At 56.6% G+C, this 20,657-nt stretch overlaps 3 protein-coding genes across 3 annotated transcripts in view; 1 reads left to right on the top strand and 2 right to left on the bottom strand.

Moving 5' to 3' along the window:
* The window catches only part of LOC146420171 (uncharacterized), a 482,891-nt gene that overhangs the window by 404,567 nt on the left and 57,667 nt on the right, over positions 1 to 20,657 (bottom strand). The window lies entirely within an intron of this gene.
* On the bottom strand, positions 3,929 to 8,603 carry LOC146420177 (serine/threonine-protein kinase pim-1-like). Its single transcript, XM_085048526.1, has 6 exons — positions 8,587 to 8,603; positions 5,865 to 6,099; positions 5,700 to 5,750; positions 5,125 to 5,491; positions 4,339 to 4,515; positions 3,929 to 4,080 (listed from the first exon to the last, which is right to left on the bottom strand). Exons 1-6 carry the CDS (start codon positions 8,601 to 8,603, stop codon positions 3,974 to 3,976), a joined length of 954 nt encoding a protein of 317 aa, XP_084904652.1. The 3' UTR covers positions 3,929 to 3,973.
* LOC146420176 (maestro heat-like repeat-containing protein family member 6) lies at positions 13,887 to 19,471 on the top strand. The gene is made up of 16 exons (XM_085048553.1): positions 13,887 to 13,978; positions 14,252 to 14,461; positions 14,744 to 14,808; positions 14,944 to 15,060; positions 15,243 to 15,391; positions 15,672 to 15,819; positions 16,064 to 16,251; positions 16,344 to 16,481; positions 16,733 to 16,847; positions 17,004 to 17,159; positions 17,368 to 17,544; positions 17,678 to 17,833; positions 17,990 to 18,091; positions 18,476 to 18,578; positions 18,859 to 18,915; positions 19,227 to 19,471. The coding sequence occupies exons 2-16, from the start codon at positions 14,341 to 14,343 to the stop codon at positions 19,424 to 19,426; spliced, it is 1,992 nt and encodes a 663-aa protein (XP_084904679.1). The 5' UTR covers positions 13,887 to 13,978; positions 14,252 to 14,340; the 3' UTR covers positions 19,427 to 19,471.

The raw sequence follows: 20,657 nt of genomic DNA, 5'->3' as shown, positions 1-20,657 counted from the left end.
GCAGCCAAAGTTAACAAATGTCACCATTTTATATATATATATATAAAATTATGTTGTGATATTTATATTTATACTTATATTTATATAAGAATTTTTTCATTATATATGAAGTTTTTATTATAATATATATGCATAGAGTTATTATGTTATTATTATTTCACTTGCGCAGATGAATCTGAGCTCAAGATTAAAAACTCCTTCTGTCACTCCATGTGGGAGCATCCCACCAATGGTTCCTTTCGTTGGTGCTTTTTACAATATCCTGTTAACAAAATCCATGTATGTCTTCCCAAACACACAAGATCTTTCCCTTTTTCAGAACGCAATTTTTGGATGCATTTTAAGACATCCACTGGTTCAGCTGCTTTTAACCAACTTCCCCATTGCTCACACAGTGCTCTGACCTCAGCCCACTCCAGAGCCAGCAAACCATAGGGAAGGTCTTCCCATCCAGAAATTTCAGACAGGACTGATTCCTTACATTTACATATAAAAAGTAAAAATTTGTTGTGATCTGGACAGACTATGCCAATTTTGTTTTGCCACTGGGCAGGCCCAGCACCAAAGACACAGACACCAAATGAAGGAATCAGTGCAATTTCCTACAGTTCAAAGCAGCAAAGAATCACAACAGGAGAAGCTCAGCAATGCACCCAATCATCACCACAAAAGATTGCCTGTAATGATTTAGAAAGATCCATCACCAGTTACCCTCAGACTTTACCATCACCCAGCCCCACACATCAGCTGGGGAAGCTGTCACAGCCAAGGGCTGCAGAGCCACTCTGGACACTGGGAATTCCTGCAGCTGTGTCCAGCCACAGGTGAGGCTCCAACCTCGCTGGGAGAGTGCCCAGCTTGGAGAGTGCTGAACAAACAAACTGACAGCACTTCCAGTGCAGGAACATCTGGATTCATTCTGCTGTTTGGTTTCTCCCAAAGCCTGGCCAGGGCTCAAGGAGGAACCAAGAGATGTGACTTTGACCATACAGCCCCAAACAGGCCAGATGTTGGATTTCATGGCCTTGTTTAGCTTCTAAATACAGAAAAGTCAATACATGATTCACTAATGAGTGGATACATCTATCACAATACTAATGATCATGCATATTTTGTTGATGAGTGGATACAAAGATAACCTTTGGTTGGAAGGTTCATGGAGAGGTCACCTTTGGCTCAGGGCCTGTTGTTCAGGCCTCAGTCAGGCCTCTTGTTCAGACCTTGGCACTTCAGGGATGTGGTTTAGTGCTGGGCTGACAGTGCTGGGTGAACGGCTGGGCTTGATGAGCTCAGAGGTCTTTTCCAACAGAAAGGATTCTATAATTCCAGTATTCTATCAGCTGGATTTAGCTTGGTCCACGTTAGCAGCATTAGTTTGCTCAGAAAGTTCCCTCTTGGTCAGCTCTTGAGGCCTAAGGCTTCAGCTCCTTTAGCTCCTGGTGCTAAGCTGCTCATGCTGAAGGAGATGACTCAGAGAGAAGAATACAGTTCATCCAATTCCTTCTGGACACTGAGAGGGGAGGGTGTGAAAACAGGAGCATTGTTTGGTGTTGCCTCCTCTCTGCCCTTCACGCCTTTCAGTGCTCTGAAAGAGCCAAGAGCTTTCTTCAAGAGTGCAAGGAAGCAGCTGTTCCTTCTGCCAGGTGTGGCTCTCTCCAGTCTCTGCACTTGACTGCTTTTGTCCCTCTTGCTGTGCCCTCTGTTCCCCCTCTGTTCACTGGCTGCTGCCCAGGACTGCGGAACTGGCCCAGATCAAGTGCTCGAGAGCCTCATTTCTCTGCCCTTGGAGCTGCCTGAGCACAGCAGCCTTTTCCATCTGCAAGCTCCATATGGACAGGGAGTGCCCAGCTCCGTTCCTTGCACAATCTCCAGGAGCCCAGGGCTGCCATCTCAAGTCTCTGCTGGCACTGAGGGCTCCCAGGTGCCTCAGGCTGCTGTGACACCACTGCAAACAGCAGGCAAGAGTGGCAGGGGCTGTGCTCAAAGTCACATCCATTTCCTGCTGCTGCTGCTGCTGCTGCTGCTGCTGCTGCTGCTGCTGCTGCTGCTGCTGCTGCTGCTGCTGCTGCTGCTGCTGTGGGGTCATTTGTCCAGCCCTGCCCCAGACTCAGGGATCAGCTCCAGGCCCTGCTGCTGCTCCCTCGGGATCAGCCACAATCTGGTTGTTGCTCTCAATGCCAGCAGAAGCAGTGGCTGAAGCAGCAGGTGCTGACAGTGCCCCAAGCCCCAGGGGCCAGAGGGAAGGGAGCTGCTTCACATGAGAGCCAGGAGCAAAGGGCATTTCTTTTTTAGGACATGTTCTCTGGTTTGAGAAAAAAAGAGGGTAAAGAAAAGAAAAAAATATAGATGAAACATGAAAGATAAAAACAATACTCAGGTGTGTAATGTAAAATCTTCTGTAACTTTGGATTAAGAGGTAACTGATCTTTTGTAAAAGAGAACTCAGTTATTTACTTTGTCAATGTGCTGATAGCATGGATCTATCTTCCTGACCCTCAGCAGCCTTTTTTAATAGATTTTGGGGTTTGTTTCTAATATTACGTTATTTTAAATTCCGGTCGAAGCAATAAGAAATTGCTTTTTGCCCTTCCAGCTCCAGGCAGGACTGGGAATCTAAATTCTGCTGATCCCCATCTCATTAAGAAGATGCCCTTCCTTCTCACCCTGTGAATGAGCTGTACATTCCCTCTGAAATTGTCAGTGGTTTCATAAATATGCAAAGTCCCACTTACAGCTTTTTGCTCTGGTTTGGAAGTGGAGAAGAGCAATTCTTCATTCACCAACTCCAGACTGCACTGCCTTAGGAACACAGCCCACTCGCCAGGTTTGACTCACTCGTGGCATTCTAGAGGAGGAAGAAATGCAATTGCACAATTCCAACCCAAAAGGATTGAAGGGTGGGACAGACAAAACATCCTGTGGAGATACAGGCATTCTGCTGGGACTGTGGAGTGTTTGGGTTCTTGCCAATTGGATGTGTATCCCTCACTGCAATCTCTGGGCCTGCAGGAGAGTCTCACTCACCTGCACAAGCACAAAGCTCTGTCGGTGTGCTCAGAACAGGCTCATCTGATGCAGAGCTGTCAGAGCAATGGGAGGGCAGAGCAGACCCAGCCGTGCCCAGGGCTGAGCCCCAGCAGAGCCCTGGCAGAGCCCAGAGCAGCCTCAGCATCTGCAGAGCTCGGCTGGAAGGAGAGAAACCAGAAACTGCCCATCAGCTGAAGGCTCCTGTCCCCCTTGTCCCAGCTGCCCACAGTGCCCAGGCCATGCTGGCTGAGCTCAGAGCTGTGCCCAAACCTCTCCATCATTGCTGCCTCTGGGAGGAGAGCAGGAGGGCAGGACATGTGCCCAGCCTCCACCCAGCCATGGCAGATCCACCTCCTCAGCAGATGCCCAGAGCCAAAGAGCAGCTTAGCAACCAACGGAAAAATTCTTTACATCCACCCTAGCAAAGAGGGAAACTTTGGTGCCCAGCCAGGCTGTGCAATGCCCAGAGCATCCCCTGGCTGGGGACTCACCTGCACATTAGGTCTGGAGTGTGTCTTTGCAGAAGGCGCCAGAATCGAAGTCAATCACCTTCAGCTGCAGATGGCCCGGTTGAGGAAGAGGTGCTAATCCTTGAAGTTGTCCTTGACGTCTCCAGCTGCAGCCCATCTGGTCCAGCTTCTCCAGGGGCTCCTGCTCCTTCCCTGGAGGTCAGAGCAGGCTGTCAGTGTTCTGCTCAGGGCCCCAGACAACAATGAACCAGACAAGCAAAACCAGGGTGGATGGTGGCCACCAGTGCTTGCCAGAGCACATCTCCAGCTCAGCTCCAGCACAAGAGCTGTGAGTTCCCTTCTGATGATCCCTGCTCAGAGCTACAAGCTGGTCAAAAAACGTCTGGTTTTCTTTGCTTCAAATTACCAAGAAATGTGTGGAACTGTTACCTGCCAGGCCCCTGGATCAAACTGTGCACGTGGATTTCTCCCATCTTCTAGGGCAGACGAACACCCTGCATCCACGGATCGTTGAAGAGTTCTTCCAACGATGGCCTGTCCAAGGGTTGCATGGACAAACATCTCTTTATAACATCTTGGCACTCTGAGGAGAGAAACCAGAAACTGCCAATCAGTTGGAGAAGGCTCCTGTCCACTTTTCCCTCCCCGTTCCTGTGCCCAGGCCATGCTGGGTGTGCTCAGAGCTGTGCCTAAACTTCCCCAGGGATTATCTGTTTTGGAGGAGAGCAGGAGAGCAGGACATGTGCCACCTCCTCAGCAGCTGCCAGAGCAGGATGCTCATGAGCCTGCTGCTCTCTCCCAACACTGGTATTCTCCCTGTGCCATAGAGATTAGGATCTACCTTGAGAGAGCTGTCGTGGGAACAAGATCTGCCCCCAGATGATCTCCCGGCCCCTCCTGAATGGGTGCTTCCCGCAGACCATCTGGTACAGCAGGATGCCCAGGGACCAGACTGTCGCTGCCTCGCCGGTGTAGCATCTGAGCTGGGTCCATTCTGGTGGGCTGTAGGACAGGGTTCCTATGGAATACAGATGGAGTTCATCAGGGGATGCTGCTGCTCCCAGAGCCTCACCCCAGCATCCCTGGGCATGCAAGGGCTGCACCAGTGGCACACGGGGTGACCTGCTGCCCTCTCGCCAGCACCTGTGACTGGTGTACAAACTTGGGGCTGGAAAAGAAGCCACTGGGGCTGGAAGAGGGCAGCAGAAGCCCTGGGAGTGCCCAATCATGACATGCAAATGAAAAACCCACCCAGTGGTGGGGAAAAACCACTCTCCTCCCTGCCTGCATTGCCCCCATAAAACATTACTAAGCCAAGGCAAACAAGGGGAGTGGAGCAGTCTAAGTCCTTCCTTGCCTGCACACCAAACCAACCAGGGCACAGGGTCTGACCCCCCTCATTGCTACCCCATGGGGGTTTGTGTCAGGCTGGCTGCCCCTGCCCCAGCCCCAGCCCAGGGCAGAGTGGATGCTGAAGGCTTTCGGCAGGGCCAAGAGCTGGTCCTCCCACCCAAAAGCAACTTGGCTGAAGAAGCAATCCTATGACCTGCAGCCAATGGGGGAATCCCTGGTGCTACACCCAGGCTGGGCCATGAGGTGCCCAGAAGCAACCCCTGGGATGGCTCACCTGCAAATTTCGTGTAGACTGTGTCCTGGAGGAAGGTGCCAACACCAAAGTCGATCAGTTTCAGCTGTCCGGTGCACAGGTCAACGATGATGTTGCGAGGTTTGATGTCTCGATGGAGGACCCCGCAGCTGGTGCAGTGCCGCACTGCCTCCAGCACCTGGCAGAACAGCCCCCGAGCCTCCTCCTCCGGCAGGAACCCGCGAGCCAGGATGAAATCACGCAGGTCCTGACAGCGCTCCGGACGCTCCATCACCAACAAGAAGCTGGTGGGGAGCTCGAACCATTCCAGGAGCTGGACGACACCGTGGAACCCAGTGGACACCTTGTCCAGCAGCACGATCTCCAGGGGCGCACGGGTGCCATTGGGCTGCGGGAGGACCACGATGTCATCAGCAGGGCTGAGGCCATGCCAGGGCTCTGGGACCCCTCAGCCAGCCCGGGATGCTCTGCGTCCCCCGCTCACCCCACGCCCGCTCTAACTCCCTCGAGACATCCTGGCGGCTCCCACCCTGCCGGGCCCCGGCTTATCCCCTCCCGGCACGGCCCGGGCTCTGCCGCTGGCCCCGCTCACTCACCAACTCGCCCCAATAATGGATGCGGTTCCGGGACACACATTTGATGGCAACCTGCGAGAAACAGAGAGCAGCGGGCTCAGCTCGCCGCCCGCCCTGCTGAGCCCCACCCTCCTCTGCCCTCCTCCTCCTCCTCCTCCTCCGCCCGCCGCCAGCCCTGCCACTCACCGGGACGCCGTCCGCCAGCCGCGTCCCCGCGTACACGCTGCCGAATCCTCCTTTCCCCAGCAGCTCGCCCAGCCGGTACCGCTCCTGCAGGGCCTCCTGCGCCTTCCCTGCGGGCGACACGCAGCCGTCACCGCTCGGCCCGGGGCCAGACACGGCCTCCGACCGCCTGTGCACCGCCCCGGGCCGGGCATCCCCCTCTGAACGGGGCACGGGCGGCTCGGGGCCGGCGGCCGGACTGCCGAGCGGCGGAGCTCGGGCCGGGGAAGGAGCAACGGAGGCGGCGGGAGCGGCCGAGCCGCGTGTGTCCTCCGCGGGCCCCGGGAGGAGCCGGTAACGGGGCCGGAGCTGGGGTCGGGGCCGGAGCTGGGGTCGGGGTCGGGGCTGGGGCCAGGGTCGAGGCCGGGGCTGGGGCTGGGGTCGGGGTTGGGGCCAAAGCTGGGGCCAGGCTCGAGGCCGGGGCCGCGGTCGGGGTCGAGACTGGACCCTGCGTCGGGGCCGGAGCCAGGCTCGGGAGAGGCGGAGCCAAAGGGTGGCGATGCTGCCCCAGACCCAGCCACTGATGCCCGCCCAGCAGCGCCACAGCCACGATGGCGAGAGCCGGGCGGAGGCGAGAGCGCGGCGGGACGCCCAGGGGCGGGGAGGGGGCAGCCCCGGCCGGGGCTGGGGGCGAGCCTGGGGCATGGCCCGAGATGGCAGGGGGAGAGGGGCACCGCGAAAGGAGGGGACGCAGGGAAAGGGACAACGGGAGAGGCTGCGGGACAGGGGGAGAGGGAGAGGACAAGCGGGAGAAAGGGAGGGAGAGGGTCGTAGAATCTCTTCTTTCGCTTCTGCTGTCGCTGCTGCTGCCGCTGTCGCCGCTGTCGCCGCTGTCGCCGCTGCAACTGAAGCTCCGGGGCCGTTTGTCCGAGTGGCCGTTTGTCCGAGTGGCCGTTTGTCCGGTGGGTTTGTGTTCCCCACTCGCCCCCGCGCGCCCCACGGCCGAGCCCCGCGCGCCCCCGGGGGCAGCCCCTGAGTCTGTCCAAACACGGGAACTTTGCCGTGTTCAGCCCACATCCAGAGCCTTGACTGCTGCACAGTGCCACAGCAATCCCCATGGCTGCTGTTGTGCATTGTCCCTGCTGAGGGTCAAACACTAGCAGAGCACATTCCCTGTCTCTAGAATTCATTCCTAACCCAAGCACTGCACTTATGTCTCCTGCATTGCTTTCCAAACAGAACGAGGGAATACAAACTGTGTGTAACTCATGGTATTTCAGGGAGTCTAAAACTTGCTAAGCCATAGATCTTCGAGGTGAGATCCATTTGCAATTAATGGCATGAAGTAGTGCAACATGGAAAAGGGGAGCATAGAAATAAATAGAGGAAAACATCGTGGATTGTTTCTTTACATTTTCATTTCACTTCTTGAAAGCTGTTTCAGTTTTCCAGGAATCTTCTCCACAGTCCTGTTTGCTCTTTTCACGAACCTTTCCTGGAGGGAATGAATTGCAGGGATTATTGGGCTGCGCTGGCCCTGGCCGGGTGCCAGGTGCCACCAAAACTGCTCTGTCACTGTCCTCACAGTTGCAGGACACAGAACTCTGGAGGAAAGGCTCGTGGGCTGGGATAACGGCAGGGAGAAGTCACTCACTGGTCACTGTCATGGGCACAGCTGACAGAAGTTAGGGAAATTAAGGGAATTGAATTCCAAGCAAATCACAGTATGAGAAGGAGATCTAAAACAAACCCTAAAAAACCACCTTGCTCACCCCTCCCTCCTCCCAGGCTCCCAGCCTCCACTTTCAGCTCCTCTGCTCTCTCTGCACAGGAAACATGTCACCAGCCACAAACTTTGCTTTTGCCTCATCCCGGGATATCTTCCCGGAGAGGAAGAACTTTCTCCAGCAGAAATTTAGAGCACAGCAGCATTTGAGGCTCAGGGTGTTTCTCCTGCAGGTCCTTGTAGGTCTCCTCTTCCCATGCTGGGTCTCCTGCATCACAGAACTCTGCCAGCTGCAGCTTTACAAACGTCACATCAAGGTCTGGATGTTCCTGAACAGTTTGCTCGAGGTCCTTGGGGGCTGCATCCAATGCATTCTTCTTGTCTTCCCCCTTTGCATGGAGCCAGTGGATCTGCTGGCCCCTGGCCAGGGCCTGGCAGAGCAGGTGGAGCCTGGGTCCTGCTGCAGGAGCTGGGGAGCTCCGGGACTCGCTCTGGCCGCTGGGGCAGCCACAACACAAGCCGTTGCCAGCCAGGAGCCGAGGGCTCCGTGTGGCTCTGCAGGACCTTGTCCCTGGGGCTCGTCTGGATCAGCGCGGGCAGCTGGGCTGCACTTGGCTCCGTTTGTGTCCCTGCTTCCCCTGGGACAGCAGCTGCCCAGCGCCCAGGGGACAGCAATGGCACCGGGGCAGTTTGGGGTGAGGTTCAGTGTCTGTGCCTGGCATAAATCCTAAACCCTTCCCGAAGGAGCAGCTACTGCTGACAGAGCACAGGATGCTCTGCTGAGCATGGGATGGACCAAGGGTGATGTGAGACAAAGCTGGGATGGGAGTCAGAAATAAAAAGAAGAGGATGAGCCGGCAGGAGAGGAGGAGGAGAGACAGAGGAGGAGGAAGAGCGGGTGAGGAGGAGGGGTGGAGGAGGGGAGCGGGAGGAAGAGGAGGGCCAGAGGAGCAGAAAGAGAAGCAGAAGAAGCAGAAGAAGCAGTCACCACGTGCGTCCATCGCTCTTTCTGTCCGCAACCCTCGGCCCGAGAGCATCGCCCTTCTCGGGGCATCCCGCAGGGGAGCGGGCAGGGGGAGCTCGGCCCAAATATCTTGGGCGGTGCCTGGGGTTCTTTTTGGGAGGGGGGGCTTTTGTACCTTGTAGGACACCAGATCCGAGACCCAAATAACTTTGGTTAATCCTGGGAGGGTTGGTTTTTTTTGTGAACGTTGGGGGGGTGGGGGGAGGGGGCGGATGTTTGGATCTCACAGGACTCCAAATGTGAGTCGCAAATGCTCCTTGCGGGGATATTGGGGAGTAACCTAGACGTGAGTTTTTCGGGGGTCCCTGTGGCGGCTGCAGGGAGAAATGGGATGGGATGGGATGTGGATTGGGGAGTGGGATGAAGTCTGCGGGAGGGGGACGAGTGGAATGGGGCCTGGGATGAGGCAGCCGAAGGTTGGGGGTGATGAAGCCGGGGGACCCAACTCCTTAGTGGGACTTGCGGGGTATCCGGCAGCTGTGAGGGCGTTTTGGGGTACCCCTGATCCTTCGGGGGTGGCTCTGGCAGCGGGGGGACACGTGGCTCCGGCACCTCTGGATCCCACCTGCGCCACCCCTCGCCCCCAGCGCCCCCGGGAGCGGAATTTGGGGAGGGGGGAGGTGGGGGGCGCCCAGGCCGGGCCCCCTTGCTCTCCCGGCAAGCGGGGGCCGAGTGCGGGGGGAGCCCCGCGGGCGTTGCCCGGCCCTGCCCGGCACGGCTGATGCCGCCTGCCCGCGCTGCGCACTGCTCCGGACTGGTGCTGCCAGTGCCGCGCGGGGCGGGGCCGCTCTGGGGACCCCCCAGGGCAGAGCGCTTTCGGCTGCTTTGGGGCTCTGGGCACCTGCAAAACCGGCGCTGGGCACGGGAAGAGCGTGTGGGGACAGCTGGGGCCCTACTGGTGGCACTGGTGGCGCTGGGAGTCCCCCCGGCCGCGGGGTGAGCGGTGAGAAGGGGGGCGGGGGCTGGGAGATGGGAAAGGGGAGAAGGGGTGCTAAAAGACGAGATGAGACCCCTCAAACCGAGTGGGAGGGGAGTGGAACCCTGTACAAATCAATGTTTAGCAAATATGTTAAAAGCCACTTAGAATGAAGAGGGATGGAGGGATTTAGCATTTGTAGTGAGGGAAATAAAGAAAAAAGCCCACAACAAAACCCACTGGGGAACTGAGTCCATGATATCTAATGTCTGAAATTCGGAGCTGGCTGTGGGATAGAGTGAAATTGCAAAATCGATAACAGTGAATTGTTCCATTTATTTAAAAACAATCCCAGAAATAGGAAAAGGCCACTTCCTGGAACAGCTAAACAGGGAAATTAATCTAGAAGTTATTGGAAATGGATTTCTCTGAATTACCCAGAAAAATTTGGAATCATTATCTTTTGGCAATGGTGGACAAATTTTCTGAATGGCCAGAGATCTTTCCCTGTCATACCAATAAATCCAGGGAAGTAGTAAAAATTAAGCTTAATCAATCATACCAAGATTTGGGGGCCACTTGGGTTGTCTTCAGAGAGAAGCCTCCATTTTATAGCAGATGTGGTGCAACAGCCAAGCAAAACCCTGGGTATAAAAAGGGACTGACACAGCCCTTGGTGACCACACCTGAGTGGGAAAGTGGAAAGGATGAATCAGAATTTGAAGCAACAAATTAGTAAAATGTGCCTTTTAAAGAAACCTATTTAAAATGGCCACAGACCCTTCCTCTGGCTCTTCTGTGAGTCAGAATTCAGCCAGGGACAAAACTAGTGAATTGCTGTAGGGTTGGCTGTACCAAACACCATCAGTTCCTGGAGAAATCCATTCAAAGGGAGAAACAGATTTAATCTATACCTGATTTCTTTAGGAAAGGAGTTTATAACCCTGTTTGGACCAGTTGCTGTGGATGCCCCTGTTGATCCATTCCAGCCTGGGGATTTTGTGTATGTATAGAGCTGGAGCTCTGAACCCTTGAAGGAAAAGTGCCAAGGAGCTTTCCAAATCCTCCTGGTAACCTACACTGCCCTCAGGGTGGAAGGAATCAAGGCCTGGGTTCATCACATGCAGGTAAAACCATTAAATACAGCAGAGAGAAAACTGACTGATACCCTAGACCCTGGAGGTTTTATGTATATATATACATATATATATAATATATATATATGTCTTACTGTTTTAGAAACAGATACAGAAACTATGTTGTTAACCTCTGGGGAGAGGAATGTGGTCTTAAAATTAGTGCAAGATTTTGGCAGATTACAGAATGTAACCCCTATAACAGCTTGTTTGCCAACACAGATTCTCTGCAGAAAATCCAATTCCACAGGGAGCTTTAGTCAGCACTTTGACAAAAATCTGGGAATACATGTGGGAAGGAAATAGCACCCAAGGTAAATGGAAAGGGATGGAAGGAGAATATTCCTTCCAAAGGAATTCTTAGACATCCAAACGATACTGTTGAGAATTGTAACATCTCAAAACTGGATCTGGAAATCACCTCAGGAAATATCTATTGGCTGACAGATTGCACTGATACCCCTTGGGGATGTCAAATTCCAGAAGTATGGAACAGCCCTCAGACAGGACAATGGGAATATATCCAGCCAGTTCAGTGGTGTCTGGACTGGGAAGGGAGCCCAGGCCTCCCAGAGGACCCCTTCCAGGTGGGTATAAAATATCCTGATTTAATAAGGTCAAGGCCAAAGGATCCCAGGACAGAGGAAAAGTGGAATTGCATTTGGATAGACACTTGAACTACTTGGAATCCTGAGGTACAGTGGCTCATGGCTGTGGCCCAGGCTCTAAGGCTGGGATGTGTTTGTAGAAATTATTCTGCCTTTCTTAATGACTCCTGTTAGGTCTCACCTAACAAACAGTGAGGCTTGGAGAGACACAGACTGTCAGCAGGACATGGTAAAATCATTAGTTCACACAGGATGGGTGGGAAGTGATGGAATTTGGAGCACACATTTGCCCTTGGGGGAATCAAGAGCACAATGGACACTTGGGGTATTAGGGTTCTGTCCCTTGTGGAAGGAGTCACCCCTGGGAACCCAGCTGTGGGGAAAGGTTAAAGGGGATGAACCTTGGAAACATCCCAGCATGGGAACTGCAGCGGGATGGATTTTAGAATCCATCTTTACTCCTCAAAGATCTGCCTTTAGGAATAGACCAAACACACAGCATTGGACTGCAAAGTGGAACTTCAGTGAATGCAACTCAGCTGGGGTTTACTGAAATAAATTAACAATTGCAAGCCACAACTAAAATGACCTTGCAGAACAAACTGGCATTAGATCTTTTGCTGTTACATGGAGTGTGTGGATCCTTGAATTGAAAGAGCAACACTTGTTGTGTGCACATTGCAAATGTGATGCTGAATTGGATGATCAGGTAGAGAGGATAAAATCAGTTGCTGCATCCAGCAGGGGATTAAGGGGTGGATTAGAAAGTAACTGTTTAAATAAAATATTTAAAGGACTTGGATTTTCTCTGACTGCTTTTGTAAAGTATAATTGGGATCATAGTAATAATTATGATTATGACACTTTCTTTAAGCTGTGTGAAGAACATGGTTGGGAATGCAGGTGAGGAACTCGTGGGATATGAGTAAAAGAGCAGAGTGAGGCACATGAAGGCCTGCCCACTGCTGCACCCAGAGGCCCTGTGGGCTCCTCTCCAGGCTGCTCTGGCCCCGAGCCGGGTGCCCATGGAGCTCCAGCCCAGCTGGGCTGTGCAGTGGGGCGGCACAGAGGCTCCCCGGGCAGCACCCGGCCCTCTGCCCCCTCCAAAGCCCGGCGCCAGCGGCTGCTGGCCGCACCTCTGGGCTGTGCGAGCAGGGGAGGCCAGGGCTGGCTGCAGGGAGAGCCTGGCCAAGGGGCAGAGCCCACGCCAAACCTTCCCTCCTGGCACTCTCTCTCCAGCTGGCAGAGGACTTGAGCGAAGGGTCAAGCACCTGCACCAGGCCGTGCTGTACCTGGACAACCCACAGGAGCCCCTGCAAGATCATCTGTGGTTTTGCACAGCTTTGGTTACAGAGGGCAGAAAGAATATCTGTGACTTCTGTTAGTGGTCCTGATTCTCATGCAGGGAAGAGGACAGGAGAGCTGCACTTTATTGGCCACTTAGATATTTGTGTCAGAGAGAGGATTTGTCTTTTTGCAGTATACTCATTTGGTTGGGGTGCTTTTGTAACACTGAGGGGACCTTCATTCCTTGAGAACTTTTGTTCCTGAACAGAATTTTTATATTATTATCCCTTCATAGCAAACCCTTTGCAAACCAAAGAATGGCCCCTTTTCTTGCCTCTGATTAGTGCTTGGTTTTTGTAAGTGACTCCCAATGGATGACATTAAGGTAAATGAATTGCTGGTTTGAGACAAGAAGCCAACCAGCAAATCTTTTGCATTCTCAGGCCATACCAATGGATTTTGGGAGTTTGTAGCTTTTTTGAGCTCCTTGAGTTGAGCAATGGGAAGTAACACTTTCCAGAATGTAGCATAATCAAATGCCAGGGTGTTCTGTGCCTTTGCGGCAGAGGTATTTGTGTGCTGCACGAGATTGCTTCAAGGAGAAGATAATTCCAGGACAGACTGAGATCTTCTGACAGATACCAAGTGCTGCCACCAGCGGCTCCAAGTGCTCCTGCCAAGGGCCACCTGCAGGAAGGAGCACAGACACCAATGCCTGCTGGCTTTGGCTGCCCTCTGGCAGAGAAGCCCCCCAGGAGCACAGGTCTCTGGGGCAGCAGACGGGCACCGGTGCTGCCAGGACTCGGGGGGTGGCAGCTCTGCTTCAGCGGGGGCTCTGCCACACCTGCTGACTGCAGTGCTCCCCGGGCCCCAGGGCTCAGAGCAGCATTCGTGCCCTGGCCCACACGTTCCTTGTGTGTGTCACACCCCCGTGTTTAGGATGGCCAGCAGCTGGGACTTGTCCCAAGCAGGCCGTGCCACCTTCTGTGCAAGGCCCTGTGCCCTTCCCGCTGCAGCTGCGTCGGCAGCCGTGGGGGCTCCTTCTGCTGCCCTGAGCCCGCAGAGCAGGGCAGCGTTTGCTTCTTGTCTGAGCTGTTCCGAAGGTTCCTGTCGGGCTGCCTTAGATGCTCGGGGCAACGTATTCCTTCCAACTTGGGCCACTTTTGGCGGGCTGGGGCAGCCCCAGGGCAGGCGGCAGTGTGTGCAAGGGCCCTTTGTGACATGGCGCAGCATTGTCACCGTGGGATGGAACCGGGACAGGGTGTCCAAGGGCCCCCTTTGTGACACATCGTGACATAGGTGCTGGCAACGACACGGCCATGCCATTGTGCTCGGAGCACGCGACGGGACAGGACGGGACAGAGCAATGTCGTGAGGAGCCCCCGCACAGCACACTTGTTCCTTTCTGACCCAGAGCTTTTCCGAGGCGGTACTCCTGCAGGTGACCTCGTGGACAGACCACAGGACTTGGTGACCAGTGGCCTTCCCGAGGCTTCTGTTCTGCAGGTGCCCTTGACGGCAGACTGTGGGACTTGGTGTCTGGAGCTCTTCCAAGGCATCTCCCATCCCCACGGCCAGTACCCTCGAGGCCAGACCGTGGAACTTGCTGACCACAATCCTTGACAAGGAATCTCCTGTCCTTTTGGCAGGAGCTCTCCAGACCAGAGTGCAGGACTTGCTGTCCTGTAGCCTTCCCAAGACTTTTCCCTTGCAGGTGCCTTCAAGGCTCGACTGCAGGACTTGCTGACCCAGAGCTTTCTTGAGGCATCCCTCCTGCAAGGAGCCTGAAATCCAGTCAGCGACATGGAGCAGAGACCCCCAGGTGAACCCAAGCTGGCCTGGGTGAAGGAGGAGGAAGAAGGTGCTGGAGCTGCCCCAGCACAACAGCCTGGAGAGGTGGAGAAGTTGTTGCTGATGCAGAAGGGTGAGTGGCAGAGTTGGGCCACAGGGCTAGTGCCTGCAGCCAGCCTGGCCCCATCCCATCCCATCCCATCCCATCCCATCCCATCCCATCCCATCCCATCCCATCTGCTGGGGATATGCCCACAGGCAAGACGGAAGAGGGGCCGGGGCTGCCATCCCCCACAGCCGTGCTCCATCCCCTGGGCATCCCAGGGCTGTCCCTGCCTGGGCAGTGCAGTGCTGGCCTGTGCTCTCCGGCCTCTCCTGCAGCCCCTCAGCTCTGGCTCTGCTCGCTCTTTGCCAGATGCAGGCATGGACCAGACACGAGAGCAGGATGCTGCCCGTGGCCTCTTCCGCACAACAGCGCAGGTAGCTGCAGCCATCCCCACCTGGGCTGGGCCTGCTGTCCCTGCTCAGCCTTGGAGCACTCCGTGGAACATCCCTCTCTTCCTGCCCTTCATTCTCCTGCCCATGACTTGCAAATTCATCAAGTGCATTTGGCAGGAAGAGACCAGCGACATGGGCACCGGGTCCATGGCAAACTCTGATGTCAACAGTGCCGACCCCAGTGCTGCCCTGCTGGATTTGCTTGTGAAGAAGGGTGTCTCCATTCCAGAGCAAGTAAGCAGCCTGCGGCCAGGGCTGGAGCCCCCGGAAATTCCTTGGCCTCCCAAGCCACACCCGCTGGTCCCTTGAAGCCTTTGAGGCCATCCCAGTGTGGTGGCAAGGGAAGCACTTCTCTGGGGAAGCTGGGGACATTTCTCCCTCTGGCAGCTTTCCAACTCTCCCCGGGCCTTCTCCAGGTGCCCGCCATGGTGAGGTACATCCACCAGTGGCTTGTGTCCAATGAGTCTGGTGAGCACAATCTGGACATGGCCCTGCTGGAACTGACCAAGGCACACCCCGCTGATGTGGTGATAACTCTCCTGCGTGTGGCCCCATCGTGTGACAGGTACAGGGCCCACCTGCCCAGAGAGCTCAGGGCTCCCCAGTCCATTACCCTGTGAAACCTGTACCAGGTGTCTGACAAACAGAGAGCTCCAGGACACTCTGGCTCCTCCATTTCCCAGCCCTGGCATGTCAGCCCCCAAACCTGCTGCCATGCTCCCTCCCTGCCCCTCAGGGGTCTGTCCCCACAGGGGTGGGCTGCCTGGGTGCTGCCAGTGAGTGGCAGTGGACAGAGGCAGGGCTGGTGGGCAAGACTCGCTTGACACAGAGCTTTGATCCCACAGAGCTGCTATGACCATGTGGAGGATGATCATGTCCTTGGGCAGAACTGCAGAGCCAGTGCTGCTGACACTTGTCGATGTGCTGGGGAGCTGGCCAGAGCACAGCACGTGCACCTCTGATGGGGACAACACACCTGTCTTTGCCCTGGCTGTGAGTTCCTGGAACTGGCCTTTGCTCGCCCCCAGGCCACCTCTCCAGCAGCTCTCCATCCTCCTTCCCCCAGTGCATCTCCTTGCCTCAGGTACTGGGCTGAAACCTGGGCTAGGTGCAGCTCAGGGGCACCAGGCCCGGTGCTCCCCCTGCATCTCCCCTGGCCTCTCCCTCCCACGCTCGCGCCCTGCCCCATGGACACCTTGGCACTGAGCGCTGTCTCAGGGTGCTTTGTCCTTTGCAGGCAACTGTGGTGATCTGGAAGATTCTCCAGGTGCCCTGCTGCCCGCGTTCAGTGACGGTGTATTTCCCCCGCCTCTTTGTGCATCTGCTCTTCCAAGTGCTCTTCAGCACATCAGATATGCCAGACGAGGTCGATACCTTCTGGAAGGAATGTCAGCAGCAACACGGCCCTGCCACCAACCCCAACAGGTGCTCCATGCCAGTCCTCCTGTCCCTCCCATGTCCCCAGGGCAGGAGCCAGTGCTGCCAGCATCATGACCTGGGCTTTGCTCTGTACACAGGTTTGCAGTGCAGACCTTGAAGGCCCTGCTCTGCCTTGTCCGGTGTGAGCGTGTGGTGGTGGCAATGGAATGCAAGTGTGGCTGGGACACACTGCTCTGTGTTGACACCCAGCACCATGCCGTGGGTGTGCTGGCCAGGTGAGAACCCCTTCTCCCCATTGTCCCTTGCATTCATGCCCTGTGCCCAGTGTGCCTCTCACAGCCCCCGTGGCCATGGGCCAGAGGGCCTTGTCAGTGAGCGACGGCTGAGCAGACTGGAAAAGGCCCAGGAGCAGCCGCCTCCCATGTCTGCTCGCAGGGTGGTGGGGAAAGACCAGACCTGTGTGAGTCAGGCCTGGCAGAGGTTTGCCCTCCCACCTCAGAGTCTTGGTTCCTTTCCCCACCTCCAGCGAGATGTGCAGTGCATCCACACCCTTGTGTTCTGGTATTGCACTGCACCTCCTCAGGCTGCTCAGCAGGAAGGAGTCATCCTGGGATCTTCCTGCCCTGGTGTTCCTTGTGGAGGTGAGCCTGAAGGCCAGCACTGCCTCACTCAGCTGCCTCTCAGCTCTCTGTCTGCTTGGCTGCCTGGGACTGAGCCATGCCCTGTGCTGCTGCCTGGGCCCAGCCCTGTATGGCTCCGGCGAGCCAGCTCCCCTGTCACTGTGATCTGCCTTTCAGATCCTGGAGTGCCTGGACTTTGACTTGGACTTGGACTTGGGTGAATGCAGTGACAGCATCCTGGAGATCATGGCAAAGAACCTGCACAGTGATTGCAGGGAGAGGCATCACCTGGTTCTCAGGGCCCTCCTCCAGCTCACTTACAATCCCTCGATGGTGAGAAGGGGACAGTGGCACAAGCCATGCTGGCAGCATGGGGCTGGGGAACACAGTCGCTTGGGCTTGGCTGGGCTTTGGGAGCTGAGGCAGCTGCTCCCAGCTCTCCTGCCTCCTGCTTCAGCTGCCCAGGTGCTTCAGGACAGGCCTTTGGCCTCTGGGCCCTGTGCTAACAGGCTGGAGTTTCACAGACTTGTGTTCTGCACAGGCCAGAAGAGTGTGGAGCCTGACTGAAAACCTCATCAAGCTCCTGTGGGACACAGATGAAGATGTGCTCGCCATGACACTTAGTGTACTCGGCTTCACAGTCTCGGACAAGGGCACTCCGATACCCAGCCCCATTGCCCTGCAGCTGGCTGAGGCGCTCCTGCCACTCTTTGACAATGTGAGGCTCTGTGCCCCCAGCCACGGGCACTGGGTGCTGCCCGGACACTTTGTGCCCTGTGGATTTTCAGGCCTGTGCCCAGGTGTGCCGGGAGCTGCCAATGTTGGAGCCTTTTTTTCTTCCTTTCCTACAGGAACATAGCCATGTGCAGCTTCTCTCCATGATCCTCTTTCAAGAAATCATGAATTATTTAGTGGAAGAGGGAAAAAAGCCTTTCAAGTTAGCTGTTCGTCAGAGCCTGCTGCCACTCTTCTTCCACTGCCATGATGAGAACCAGGAAGTGGCAGACGTAAGGACTGACGGGCTGCTGGTGTCCCCCTGGGATGGAGCTCAGCTGCCTCCTGCCCTGGTGCCTCGCGGGCTGCAGCCTCCTGGCCTGGGCACACAGACACGGGTCCTGTGTCCAGGGCTGTGGTGCCATCTCCGTGTCTCTGCTGCTCTCCAGGTCTCTTGGTCAACACTGCTTCATGCAACCGAGTTCTTGAAGAGGAAAGATCTGAAGAAGCTGGTGAAGAAGAAGGAGCTGTGGCAGTTCAGCAAGTGCCTGGTAAGGAGTGCCATGAAGCCCCAAAGGACGGCCTGGAAGCCTCAGCCTGGAGAAGGCCCCTGACCACGGTGCTCAGTGCGTGGGGCTGGCAGCTGTGCCCCTGCCCACTGCTGCACCCAGAGGCCATGTGGGCTCCTCTCCAGGCTGCTCTGGCCCCGAGCCGGGTGCCCATGGAGCTCCAGCCCAGCTGGGCTCTGCAGTGGGGTGGCACAGAGGCTCCCCGGGCAGCACCCGGCCCTCTGCCCCCTCCAAAGCCCGGCACCAGCGGCTGCTGGCCGCACCTCTGGGCTGTGCGAGCAGGGGAGGCCAGGGCTGGCTGCAGGGAGAGCCCGGCCAAGGGGCAGAGCCCACGCCAAACCTTCCCTCCTGGCACTCTCTCTCCAGCTGGCAGAGGACGTGAGCCGAAGGGTCAAGCACCTGCACCAGGCCGTGCCGTACCTGGACAGCCCACAGGAGCCCCTGCGAGAGGCAGCCATCAGGTTCATCGGTGAGCCACGAGCCCGGGCTCCCTCCCCGCCCCGCCGCAGCTCGGCCCCAGCCCCGCCTGCTGCCCCGCCAGCGCCAGCCGGCCCGGGGCTGTGGAGCGCCGCCTGCCCTCGGGGCTGCTGCCGCCCTCCTCTCGCAGCCCTGCCCTTCCTCGGGCGGCACGATGCGGCAAGGGCCCGGGCTGAGCCCTGCCGGCGCAGGAGGCCGTGCGGCCACAGGGCTGGCGGCGCCGCTGTGGGGGAGCTGTGCCGCTGGGGCTGTGACAGGCTCTGTGTTCCCAGGGATGGCCGGGCGGCGCTTGAGGGGGCAGTCAGGACAGTTCCGGTTCGTCTGCATAGGTGAGTGAGGGCAGCGAGGCGCCAGCAGGGCTTTTCAGGGGGAGCTGCAATCGCTGGGCAGGCAGCTGCAATCCCTGCCCCGGCTGCGGAGGGCTCTGCTCCCTGTGTGCTCGAGGGGCGTCCTGGGCAGAGCACAGAGAGATTTCAGGGGCACGTGGGGGATTCGTGGCCAGCACCTTCCGGCTGATCCCCTTGCTCCGTGCTCCCTCCTGGCCATGGCAAGAGCTGGCTGGGATTGCCCCGGCAGGAGGGTCTCCTTGGGTCCCTGCAGATCCAGGCTCTGACCGTGGCTCTCTTCCTCTCTGTTTCAGCCCTTGAACACATGACAGATGACATCAGCCCTGCCATCTCCAGCCTGGCTCTGCAGACACTCTACGTCATGCGAGCGCTAGAGACAGCTCCCTTCTCCATCTTCTCGAAGCTGCGCGATCGACTCCAGAGCGCATGGCAGATATGGCCTCGTCTGTGGGGCCGTGGCTGGCTGTGCTGCTGGAGCTTCGTGGAGAGTTGATCTGCAGGGCTCTGGCTGCTGGGGCCACCTGAGCCATTGGGGAATTTTCTTTGGGGTTCTTCTTCTTTTCAGTTTCTTTATTGTGTAAATATAGAATGTGTTCTAATACACAGACTACCAGGATGTTTCTTTCGGTGCCCAGTGTCTGCCCCAGGGCAGGGAAGAGGGGGAAAAAGGGTGCTTGTGCTCAGCAGGTTGCCCGGGCTTGCAGTGTGGAAGGGAAAGTGGCCAGAAGCCCCTTGGCCTTTGGTGGTCCTGCTGAAGCCTTAACGTTTGCGCCAGAGCGAGTGGGCAGAGGCCAGAGCTGCGGGGATCCCTGTGAGACTGTGCCTGGAGATGGCCACAAGCCCTCTGGCAGCCAGGAAGCGCCATCTGTGTCCTGTCCGTGTGCTGCCGGCTGCATTGCCGAGGGCTCCAAGGTGCCTCTTGCTGCGGCTCCTCTGGAGCTCCAGCGGGGCTGTGCCGCTGCCGGGCAGGTTGGCTGGGCTGGGGCAGACCCTGAGGGGATAGGGCAGTGGGAGGCTGTGCAGGGATGAGGTGCTGTGGAGACCCTGACAGGGCAAGGCAGTGGAAAGGCAGGAAGGGATGTGTGAGGGGGCTGGGGACAAAAGGCCCCTGAGGGGAAGGGGTGGTGGGAAGCACTGAGGAACTGGGGGTCAGAGGCCAGAAGCAGCCCCCAGGCAGCCGCTTTGTTCCTGCCATCTGGCTGCTCTGGTGCTTCCCCAAGGCATCTCCCTCAGCAGACAGCTGGAGGGACCCCCAAAATCAGGCATGTATCTCTGGTCCTGGCCTTTCAGAGCTGTGGGCCCAGGAGTTGTGGGGCTGGGCGTGTGCCCTCCCTGTCCTCCAGACTGGGCCCCAGCCCCTCAGCCTTAGGCCATGCGCTCCACTGCCTGGCTACTGAATTTCTTCCTGTTGGTGTGGGGGAGGCCGAGCTCTGTGGCTTTAGGCAAGAGTGAGCAAGAAGAGCAGCAGCTTTGAGCCCGAGAGGGGCCATGAGCAAAGCCCTCTGGGCCAAGGGCATTCCTGGCATTCCTGGGGCATGGATACAAGAGAGGGCAGTGGGCACCTTCAGGGTGCCATGGCTGGCTTTGCGCTGGGCGACCTCCCTGAAAGCAGGGCTGGGGCTTGTGCAGCTCATTGGAGTCTGTTTGGAGTGCTGTTATGGAGGGAGATTTCAAAGTGCATCTCATGAATTTTATTTTTAATCAAGTGAGTATTTTTTTATTTT

This window comes from Lichenostomus cassidix, unplaced genomic scaffold (genome assembly GCF_008360975.1).
Source record: "Lichenostomus cassidix isolate B80296 unplaced genomic scaffold, HeHo_3.0 HiC_scaffold_44, whole genome shotgun sequence".
In the NCBI taxonomy this organism is placed as follows: Eukaryota; Metazoa; Chordata; class Aves; order Passeriformes; family Meliphagidae; genus Lichenostomus; species Lichenostomus cassidix.
This window is presented reverse-complemented; position numbering and strand designations above follow the sequence as displayed.